Raw genomic sequence first — 11,239 nt, 5'->3', positions numbered from 1 at the left:
TAGATCAATTTGCTTCCAACAGATCCTAGAGTTTTATTATTTGTGGCATATTATCATGCGGGGCTCTCCAAGTTGTGCGCTCTTAAAGAGGTGATTTAGAAAGCAATAGCAAAAAATGTATTAAATCTTAATATTTAGAATAGAGATAGTGCGAGTTTTGATTCGTAAGTAAAGACCGTAAAGACTAACTTTGGTTTGCAACTTATTCGCGTAATTTTTTTTAGGAAATTTCGCAGCTAGGAAAGTTACTCTTTAGAACATCTTTTTAGCACTTCCCGCTCACATTAACTCCGCCGCGCGGATAACATGAGGCCCAAGTGGCTGCAGAGTGCAGAGGAGCTTGGGCCCAATTTGGCCACCTTTTCGCCTGCCCGCACCGAGCTCTTTTAATAAAACGCCAAACGCCGCTGGAATGGTGCGAAATTCAGCAGTTGGCGAATCAGCGCTGGTGTAACCCAGCCCACTGAGCTATTTGGGCTTTTGGAGTCACTTTATTGACCATCCCGCTGACATTGGACAGCCAATAATAGATCCCCCGAAATGCTCAAATATCTCCTACTGCTTTGACGCACCTGAGAATGCCTCAACAATGTGAGCCAACGGGCTGGTTTTAGCTAGTTTGATTTTTTAGGAGCAAATTGGACTGAATAAGTAAAGAGATTAATATTGATGTATTTGAGATTATACTTATTAAAATTCTGATAGGGACGTGTAACTGTCCCATTAGTCCTCCAAATAAATCCTGGTGTCAAAAACAGCATGTCTCATGATTGAGACAAGTATAAGCTAAGTAAGGGAATGGTCAATAAAATAAACTTATTGGATTAAGAGTAATTTGTATGTTTATTAAAAAAGTGCAAAAACTCAAAGTATCTCACATAAATATTTGTGATTAAAATTTATGGCAAAAATTAAGGTACATCAAGTTCAAGCGTTTTAATAAAAACGTGGTAAAAAATTTGCTGAATTCTTCAAGGCAAAAATGCAAGTACAGGAAAACAGTTTTCAATGCTAGCACCACAGAGTGCGGGCACCAGTAAAAGCTAATTTGCGTGTTGTTCAACTGAGCGAACTAGTGAATTTGAATTATTCATTTCCACATTTGAATTTTAAATGGAAGCGTTGGTAACTGCTGCTGCTGCGCTGTCTGCCGAGTTGCTGATGTAGTCGAGCACATCAATGGGAGTGATGACGCCACTAGGCCGGTCATTGTCGTCCACAACCAGGACAAAGGGATCCTTTTCCAAGATATGAGACACGTGGCCAATGTTAGTACTGGGTTTGACCTTGCGGAACTGGCGGACGAGCACACTGGTCAGCTTGTCATCCACCTTGAGTTTGTGGTTGACGAGTCGGTTAGTCAGGTTGGTGGTAGAAACAACTCCAATGATGGTTCTAAGAGCAAATTAAATTATTTGATTACTATACAAAACAGACAATTTTCATTTGTGCAAAGTTACTAACCCACTCTCGTCAACAACAGGCAGATAGTCAAATCCTGTCTCCTTCAAAGTTTTCACTGCCGTCTGCACGGAATCATTGAGAGAAAGTGAGCGGGGTGTGATGCTTCCAAGACTCGACACTGGATTGTACCACCACCTTGAGAACCAATCAACATAAGTTCACACAATTATTAAACCTGAGATAGCTATTAATACCAAGGAGCATTTTCAGGCGCGTTAGAAATTAAGTCGCGAGCAATCATCCAGGAGTCACTGACAAACTTAGTCATGTAGTTGCGGATTCCATCTGGCAGCAGGACCACACAGTGCTGTCCCTCCTTCAGAGTTTTCGCTGCTTTCAGAGCAGCAGCCATAACAGCTCCGCTGCTTCCACCTAAATATATTTATTTTGAAAAATCATCCAAATTTAAAATTAAATAATTTGTCAACCGCAAAGGAGGCCTTCGTCCTTGATCAGCCTCCGAGCCATGGGCAGTGACTCCTTGTCTATGGTTTTCTGCCATGTGTCCACAACAGTCCGGTCTAACATCCAAATTAATTATCAGTTTAGCAAAGAAAATTTATTAAATACCAAGAACGGTAGGAATGAAGTCATAGCCAATTCCTTCCACTTCATAGAAAGTCACGTCGCTCTTGTTGAGCTCCTCAGGCTGAGCAAGTATTGAGCCCATGGGATCGACACCCACCAAGGTGCAGTTTGGTGCGCGCTCCTTCAGCTTGCGTCCAATGCCTGTAATGGTCCCGCCTGTTCCGGCTGAAGCTACAATCATGTCCACTTTGTTCTTGGTCTGGGACAAAATTTCGTCCACAGTTGTGTCGTAGTGAGCCAGAGGGTTCCCTGAGTTGCGATACTAAAATTTTTATAGACAAGAGGTGATTTTAATAAGCTAGAATGAGGATAATTTCAAATTTAATTTTAAAAGCAAAAGTTTTAAAATAAATAGAGAAAAATCCCTAGTTAAAGGAGGAAATTTTATATTTACTTGTACAATAATGAAGTATCACTTAAAATTGTGCAAGGAAAGATCAGTAACAGACTCAACTGGAGCACTGGTATGCACCATACAACATATGCCAATCCCAAGCCTCATCAGCAAACCTGATGGAAAATATCCACCAGTACCAAATAACTTTTGAATATTTTCTAAGGGTGCATGCATACCCCCTACCGATCAGCCCTGCTTTTGTCTCCACTGCAGCAATTAATAAAATTTCTCCTTTGTGACAGCGAGTTACCACCCTTCTTTTACCAAATTTATATTTTACAAATTTCATTAAATTTTCAGTGCAATCTAAAATAAAGAAGTAAAACACTAACCTGATCAAGAATGACCGAGTTTGGAATCTGTTTGCTCAGCTTTTGAGAAACGGCAATGAGGCCCTCAGGAGAGTCAAAGGCGGCAGCAGTCGGAGTCCTGATAATTTCGGCGCCCAAGCACCTCAGCGTGTCCACCTTTTCATTGCTCATTTTCTCTGGCATCACTATGATGCACCTGTAGCCCTTGACCGCAGCTGCCATAGCGAGACCGATTCCAGTGTTTCCAGAAGTCGGCTCAATGATGGTGTAGCCTGGCTTCAAGAGGCCTTTCTCCTCAGCATCTTCCACCATTCGGAAACCAATTCGGTCCTTCACGCTGCCTCCAGGGTTCATGAATTCGCATTTCGCATCTGAAATTAGCGATTAATTTCTATTCACTATATTAACTAGCCATTATATATCATTAGTGAGGGTTACAACCATTTCAGACACAAGAAACTTAACTTCCAGTCATTCTTATAAGGCTTTATCAAATGTTACTGTAATTAAATTTTCCCGGGAATTCAGTTTAGCTTTGTGAAAATTAGCTGGTCCTTTAAAAATAGGTTTTTGACATGAATTGTGTTGTTAAAAATTATTGTTACTTTTTAACAAACAGCTTACTAACACATTTCGCATTTGATGCCAAGAGATTGGGGGATGTGGTTGAGCCGAACAAGTGGAGTCCTTCCAATGGCGTGCAGAATATTTGGCAAAATTTGGTCCCTGTCCATTCTAAAAATTCATTCAAGAATTAAAACGCGATTCTATTTTATAATCTTAAGAAATGCATACACTGTCCGTTTGGTGTGGGGGGAGGAGGCAGGGTCAGCATCCTTGGTCCAGGTGCACTTGCTCGGCTGGTCAGGGCGGATGAAGTCAAAATCCATTCCAGGAAGAGGGCATTTGGCCATTGTTCTTCAGCAAATGACTGCAATCAAAGAAGTGGAGACCATTTAGTTCAAAAAGGTCGATTCTTATCTGTTATCAACTTTTTCTCATTTATTATACCATGAATTTCAAAATGAATATAACCCTGCAACCTATATCAGAGCCAATAGGAAAGGTTATCATAAAGGACAATAATTTGACGTTTTCAACTTGTGATGCTAGAGGCGAGAGGTCATGCCTTCAACTTAATGTTAAATAATCTGCGATTTTTATAAAAAAACTTAATGCAGTTGACTTGATTAAAGACAAAGAGACAAGAAGCGAAAGCCAAAAGCAGGATTTTTGCGACACCACCCCCACAGTTGAAAAGGAATACGTAATTACTAAATTTAACGCTTGAAAATTAAATATTAATCTGATTATTTACTTAGTCTTTAAAGTTTAGAATAAATCTAGAGTAAATTTCTAGTAAGAATTGCGGTCTTTAGCGCATTGAGTTTTTTTTTTTACTTCGTAGCTGTATCTAGAGATCTCTACGTTAAAGAATGAAAAACAGAAAAAATGCATTGAATTATATTGACATAACATTAATTTTACAAATAATTACGTAATATAGGTGTGTGCGATTGGTATAATAATTATGGGAAATGCTTTAAAAAATTATTTATTGCGTGGATGGAATTAAAAAAATTAGACATATCTTTTCTTATTTTTAACAAAATCCTATTTAACGTACAAGGTGGGAAGCTCTATAATACTGGGTGGCAAAAGAAACAGCTTACCAATTGCAGATAGCAACAAATAATGCGAAAACTGCTTAATATGAATTTTTGTTTAATCGCTCAACAAGCTCCCTTTGACCGACACGAAAGTTTTAAACACATAAGTTATTTCTAGTGTGCGCACTGTCCTTTAAAAAAATTATTCGAGCCGTACACCACCAAACATGAAGAAAACATCAGTATTCAATTGGGTGTATTGCATAACCATTACACAGCTCGTACATCACAGAGTGTGAAAGAATAGATATCTCAACCATTATATTCAGTAAAATAAAATTCCTTTTAACTTTTGTATAGCAGTGGCCAAGCGGTTTTTCTGAGATCAAATCAGGCTGAATAGCATTAAAAGATAAAATGCGGCAGGATTGACAAAATGACTTGGAACATATTCGTTTAATTTATTTTTACTAACGAATCAAGTAATTATAAAATTAATCATAATTATTCTCCGCAACAGCTCACTACTTCATGATTGGTTTCGCTACTAACAATTTTTCATCTTAAATTTGAATTTAAGACGAAAAAGTATCATGTACATCATATTATAGTTTCATTTTACGACCAAGACATAACACCGCTGATACACTGATTCAATATGTATAAAATATAAACGCAATAAATGGGTGCAAAAATTAAAAATTTTGTTCTAATTACATCATTTTTTTAAATGCTGCATTTTAATATTACATATCTACTCAAGCAAGTAGGTACCAACCGCACACACTAAAGCGTTTCTGCCACGAATTTTGTATGATGATAATGCTTGCCTTCTTACACACCAAGTGACGTGGGGAGACGTACAATACTACGTGCTACGTGTGCTAAACATTAAACAATACATATCATAATTGCAATTTTTATTTTTATTTTTCCCTTCATTTTCATTCTCCATTTACGATGAAAGTATACAAATTGTTGATGCGTTTTGTAATACTTTGAATATGGATCGAATCATTTTCTCTGAAATTTTTAAAGTGAATGAAAAATTAAATAAATATTGCACACTACAGTAAGAAAAAACGAAACTCAACGATGAACCGATTTTGGTGTGTATGATATTTTTAACCATTGATAATTTTGACGTGTCGCGTAGAAATTTATGTATAATCTGTATAATATAAAATGTTTGAGGATCCAAAGATGAAAAAGAGAACGCAATTTTTGTAATAAATCAAGATACTTACTCAACTCGTGCTCTTAAAACGTACTCTAACACGCGACGCGGCTTCTGCTAAGTTAAGAAATTTTCCTCGCCGGCTCAAGCAATGCTGTTGCTGTTGTCGTCTGTTCTGTGTTATGTTCGATGAGAACTGAGAACAGGACTCGTGAGTGGTAGGAGCAGTAAAGAATGGAGCGGTAGGTTAGGTTGGTGTTGGTAGGGAGTGGGGAAAAGATGGGATGAAAGAGCCTAAGCTGTGGAGCACACCCCACGCCCGAGATGAAAATTCCTTTCCCCCCTTTTGTCCTGCACTTCAGCAGGCGCGCGGCCGCGCGCCGCGCGATCAAGGAGGTCTCTTGCAGTCTGTATGCAGCATCTACTTCATTCTGCTCTTCCCCCTTTTAACCAGGGAGAACGAAAGTTTGTTTACAACGCGCGCTTTCGACCGTATTCGGGCCGATTTTTTAGCGATTGGCTGCACTTGGCGACCGAATACGGCGATGGCTGCTTGGCCGATGATTCTGGACATCCCTAAGTCTGAATGCAGCCGCATTCTTCGTCGCATGGGTAGCTATTTTGGCCGGCAAAGTGAACGAAAACACTTTAACACCGGCCTTTCTTTCGTGATTGCAGAGCTCATGGCTTATGCTTCGTGCATCTCGGTGCTCAGGGCCCAGGGCCCGTTAACCAAGGAGAAGCGCCTGGCCATCGAGAACCTGCGGAAGATACTACACATTAAAACGGATCAGCACAAGACAGAGGTCCGCAGAGTGGTCAACGATGAGATGCTCACAACCATCGCTGAAAAGTGAGATTGCTTTAGTTTCCTTTTCACTAATCCTAGTCTCTGTCACTTTCAGGTTGTACGGTGCCAACACCGAGTTGGACTGGGCCGTGGAGGGTCGCAGGCTAGTGCCTCTGGTTAAGAGGCTCGAGCCCATCACCGCGTACACACCGATTGCCAACGAAGTGGCTGATATGACTCATATCATAAACGCGTCTCTGCCGCCACCACGGGAGCCCTCTCGTTCACCCAGTTAGAGAACTCAACACTTTTTCCAGCACTCTTAACTAAAGTTAATTCACTTTACCAGCTCCCGAAACAGACGATGCTGAGGAAACCATGGAAGAAATGGAGCAAGCGGCCCCACCGCCTCAACCTCCCCCACCGCCGCCACCGCCGCAGCCTGTCATTCCACCTCCAGTACAGATGCCCATCAAAGTTTTGCAAACTTTGCACCCTACTCCAGCTGCGGCTGCGGCGCCTGTGCTTCCTCCTCATACACATACGGTGATTATACAACAATTTTAATTATTCCCACTGGAAAAAGTAGCAACTCTTATCTCAAACCTTCAGGTCAAGGTGGAAAAAGCAGCTACTAGAAAAAGGCGAATCCTTTCATCAGAACACACTACTCAAAACATACCTCCACCATCAAAGGTTTGTTGTTTGTTCTATTCTCATTTTTGGTTAATTGAACTAATCGGGTTTGTTTTTAGATTCCATACATCCCACCAACATCAACTACATCTCGAACTGTGTCTATTCCTGTTGGAATGTCCAGTCCTAGTACCAGACTGCCAAATATCCCAACGGCAATTCGGCCAAGCACTTCCACAGCATCTCCTAAGGTATTATTATGACATTTAAAATATAATTTATACTAGGCATATTTAAGACAAGGAAGTTGCCAAACGCATTTTCTTCTCTGAAGTCTTATGTTAAAATGCTCTCGTATTTTTTTTATATTTTGCTGCCAACGCAGAACCGATTATTTGTTTTCTTGCAGCTGGAGAGTTCGTCTTTTGATTTGTGGCCACATAAACGCATTAATAATTAATATTAACTTATTTAATTGAGTATGAAGTTGTATGTGTTTTAGATTAGAGGGATTTCATGCTCCATTAAATCGATGTAAATTAACTGATAACCAGAGGTCTCAGCTGCGAGATATAAGGCGGCTGGCCATTTTTACCAGCTGACTATCTATAGCTCAAGTCGAGGTCATTTGCAAATAACTAACAAATTATTATAAACTTAAGTGCTAATACAATGCCTACAACACATTTCAAAAGTTGAAAAAAATGACTAAATCAATGATTTATTTAACGCAATTTGTGTGCAACACTAAATCTGTAATTTAGTTTCTAATGATCTTTATTATGGTTCTGCAGGGCTATTTTGCCCAATACATTATCAATTTTTACATTTAACAAAATATGACTAAAACAATGCATTTCATTTTTCTTTTTAAATTGCGGGATTTTGAAATTTTGCAACCTCGGCAACAACTGTATGTGGTCTGTGTATCTCTCTACAATATTCCTACGTTGCACCTAAGGCGCAAGGCACGCCACGCTAAAATACCCAAACACGACCAAGGTCTCCATCATAAATTTTCAGCTTAAAATCTAGATTGCATTTCTGCTTTTCCCATAGTATAGGGAAAACACCACTAAACTAATAACTTGTCCCTCTAGGTATTAGTTGTCTCAAGCTCCCAGAGCTCGTCGACACCAAGCCTGCTGCACCGATCCCTTAGTGTCCCTATGGTGAAAACTGTCAAATCAATTGGGACTGGTCTCATGAGCACATCTTCGTCCCCAAGCACGTCCTCATATCAAGGTAAAACTTCGGTTGGGGCCTCAACTGGATATTCATTGCCCTTATCAGGTTCTCTGGGCGCACCACTCCTCAGCGCGCCTAGAATTCGGCCCAAAAATATGGCTCCTCCAACAGTTCTTCCTAAGGGCCGAGCTGGCCCGATTGTGATCGCCCAAAATCTGCCAGGGCCGTCAGGAATGCAGCTCAGACCGCCGCCAATGGTGCAAACCAAGCCCACATTGCAGCCGGTGCATGTTAAACAAGACGCCAGTAAGCCAACCATATTCAGTTGTAACATTTTCCACAATTAATTATAATTTCAAATCCAACTTTTCAGGTGGCGTCAAAGTTATTTCTGGCAGTCACAAAATTACTCCCAAGCCGCCAACAGGTAGTAACCACTTAAAATAATGTGTATATTTATTTTAGTAAAAATGTTAACCCATCACAGTTTCAGTTACAAGTGGTGTGAACAGGGTTGTGTCAATTGCGTCTGCTCCCAGGATTAATCCAGTGGTGACGAGCAGCCCTCAAGCCATAGTCTCTGCTCCTGGAACAAACCAACCAACTGTAAGTTGAAAAATTAATGGCTTTACTGAGTTTCCTCATTATTTCCTTTTTGATTTAGGTTCATTACATTACAAGAGTAAGAAAACATTACATATTCCGTAATTGAAGTAGGAATTAGCTTGGAACTGTCAAAATAATCTCAACTAGTTTCGGCCACGTCTGTTCCTCTGTGCTTTGAGAAATGCTGAAAGCAGCTCAGAAATAAGTTACTTTTCTCTAATCAAACTTTTTACTTGAATTGCAGACTTTGCCAACGTCCATGCCAAGTTCAGTGAAACCTCTGACGCTCAACTTCCCTACAGCTCCCAATGTGCAGCCCAAGCAAAATGTAATTTTGGTTAAAAAAGGAGGCAGTGGAGGACTGGCCTCAGTGCCGTCTCAAGGGAACATAGCTGTTTCAGGACCTGGCCGGGTTAGATAACGTTTTTTCATAATCACTCTCTTGCTTGTAATGGAATTAGATGAGAATAGACTAACTTAAAAGTTTTCATATATTCTCAACTAAGAAAGGAATGAACTTGCGTCTTGTTGGATGCCTTTTCTGTCCTCAATTCTTTGCTCTATTTCTTCTGTCAAATGCTGGTGATAACAGCTATCTTGCTTCAGGTCGTTATCCAAGGCACACCAAATCCTCCTAGTGCAAAAATGGCATCCGCTGGAGACCCTACCTCTTCTTTGGCTTATTTGAACCTCCCTCATGGCAGCAGACAGGTATGAAGACTAGAAATTCATCTTACCTCATAGTTCTAGATTGATAGTTATCAAACTTATTCTTCCAGGGCAATGTGTTTGTTTTGGACCTGAGCCAGGAGCAAATTAACAAGAACAGCTCACTATCTGAGTTTCTTCAAACAGCTGGAATTCTTACCAAGCCAAACAAATTTGAAGGAATCGAGGACCAGCACATTGTCAAAGAAATTGTTCCTACTCCTGGTAAAAAATAACCCTTTGAAAGAAATTAACGTGACAGCTCTCATGATGCTTTTAGGGCCAAGTGAAACTAAAACAGTTGTCAAAGAAACTCAGGCCAAACCAGTGGTAGCTCCCCCTTCAAAGGTAATGATTTTATTGGTAAATTTGCAAAAGCTTTAACTCTAATGGTCTGTTATAGCTCAAAACAAAAATCCTGCGTGCTGTCCCGACAAGAGCGAAAACTCAAGAGCCATCAGAATATTCAATTAAACTAGTGTCGGGTCGGGCGTCTGTGGAAAGCGCGTCTCCCATGGTGCAGGCCAAAGTGGTGCGCGAAATTGCTTCTAAAGGCACAGAACCTCGGATAATTAAAGTTGATGAGGTTGCCAAGGAGGTTGCCCCCAAAAAAGGGGCGAAAGAGCCCCCCAAGATCGAGGTCAAGCTGCAGCCATCGATCAAGCCAAAGCAGCAAGATATTTCCCTGGAGTCTGAAAAGATTATTGTCAACCTAATAGAGCAGATGGTTGAAAAGTCAGGCACTCCTGAACCAACTCCTTCAACAGCAAAGCCAGTCGTAAAAGTGGCCAGTGAGGATTCTTTGCAGGGTTAGTAGTGCCCTTTGCTTATCTTTGAATTATTTTTACCTGTTTGTTCTTGCAGAATTCTTGACATTCAAGAAATCTGAAAGTGGTGTAACCAGCAATAAAGTCATTGCGATACTGCAGGACGAGCCTTCTGTCAATGTTGAAATTTCTGCTGGGCTTCCTAATATAGACAACACTGTAGAGGTAAATCAGGCATAACATAATTATGTTTGCTATGCAAAGCTGATCATTTTAATTGTTGCAGGTGAAAACTGTTCAAGAAGGAGACAACAAAACATAGCTTTCATCGCAAGAGTTGTTGCTCTCACCCAATGAACTCAAATTTTAATTACAACTTAAATATATTGTTTGTATTTTATTAAACATTAAATTCATTTTATGGTGGCTATAATAAGAACTCATTTCGTAGACATGAGGTAAACTAACTAAAGTTGTGTATTGACTCATTTTAATGTTAATATAAATATCCTGAAATGTGAGCCAAGATATTTACAAAATGAAAATTAACGCAACCAAACAGCAAAGTGTTCAAAAGCATCATATTATATTGCTCTCGTTATACATGGTGTGACAAAAATGGAGAAATTAAACTAAAAAAGGTATTGAATTTGAAGCAATATACAATCGAAATTTCATTTAATTTTTTGTATATCGTTTGAAACCTTGTAAGCTTAATTAAACTACTAATATAGTTTTACAAAATACAGCAGAATGTTCTCGCTTGCCTTTTTAAATTAAAGTAAAAAAGATTCACAGCATTACAATCATACACCCTAAAAATACCCATCATAAAATTTTGGCTTTTCTCTTTGATTCTTAACAAATAAAAAATATCCTGAAATAATTTCCTTAGTGAAAATTAAAAGTGTTTACAATTATGCCAATTATGTATATTGTATTAAATATTAACTCTGAAATCAATGAGGATATGAAGACTTATTCAATTTCCAAAGCA

General features: G+C 39.5%; 2 protein-coding genes across 2 annotated transcripts; one reads left to right on the top strand and one right to left on the bottom strand.

Annotated features, from left to right (window-relative positions):
- Window positions 1-824: 824 nt before the first annotated feature.
- Cbs (Cystathionine beta-synthase) lies at window positions 825-5,768 on the bottom strand. The gene is made up of 9 exons (XM_065483387.1): window positions 5,618-5,768; window positions 3,556-3,691; window positions 3,389-3,495; window positions 2,782-3,131; window positions 2,035-2,314; window positions 1,893-1,985; window positions 1,659-1,836; window positions 1,465-1,599; window positions 825-1,395 (listed from the first exon to the last, which is right to left on the bottom strand). The coding sequence occupies exons 2-9, from the start codon at window positions 3,672-3,674 to the stop codon at window positions 1,110-1,112; spliced, it is 1,548 nt and encodes a 515-aa protein (XP_065339459.1). The 5' UTR covers window positions 3,675-3,691; window positions 5,618-5,768; the 3' UTR covers window positions 825-1,109.
- A 159-nt stretch (window positions 5,769-5,927) lies between these two features.
- LOC135939159 (BRCA2-interacting transcriptional repressor EMSY-like) lies at window positions 5,928-11,042 on the top strand. Its single transcript, XM_065483386.1, has 17 exons — window positions 5,928-6,159; window positions 6,226-6,400; window positions 6,453-6,628; window positions 6,687-6,883; window positions 6,950-7,033; window positions 7,093-7,224; window positions 8,074-8,218; window positions 8,267-8,467; window positions 8,535-8,588; window positions 8,649-8,767; window positions 9,012-9,179; window positions 9,374-9,478; window positions 9,547-9,700; window positions 9,756-9,823; window positions 9,879-10,284; window positions 10,340-10,467; window positions 10,529-11,042. Exons 1-17 carry the CDS (start codon window positions 6,093-6,095, stop codon window positions 10,562-10,564), a joined length of 2,415 nt encoding a protein of 804 aa, XP_065339458.1. The 5' UTR covers window positions 5,928-6,092; the 3' UTR covers window positions 10,565-11,042.
- Window positions 11,043-11,239: the final 197 nt, after the last annotated feature.

The sequence above is a fragment of the Cloeon dipterum genome, chromosome 3 (assembly GCF_949628265.1).
Source record: "Cloeon dipterum chromosome 3, ieCloDipt1.1, whole genome shotgun sequence".
NCBI lineage: Eukaryota > Metazoa > Arthropoda > Insecta > Ephemeroptera > Baetidae > Cloeon > Cloeon dipterum.
Note: the sequence above shows the minus strand (reverse complement) of the source record. Positions and strands in the feature narration are given on the sequence as shown.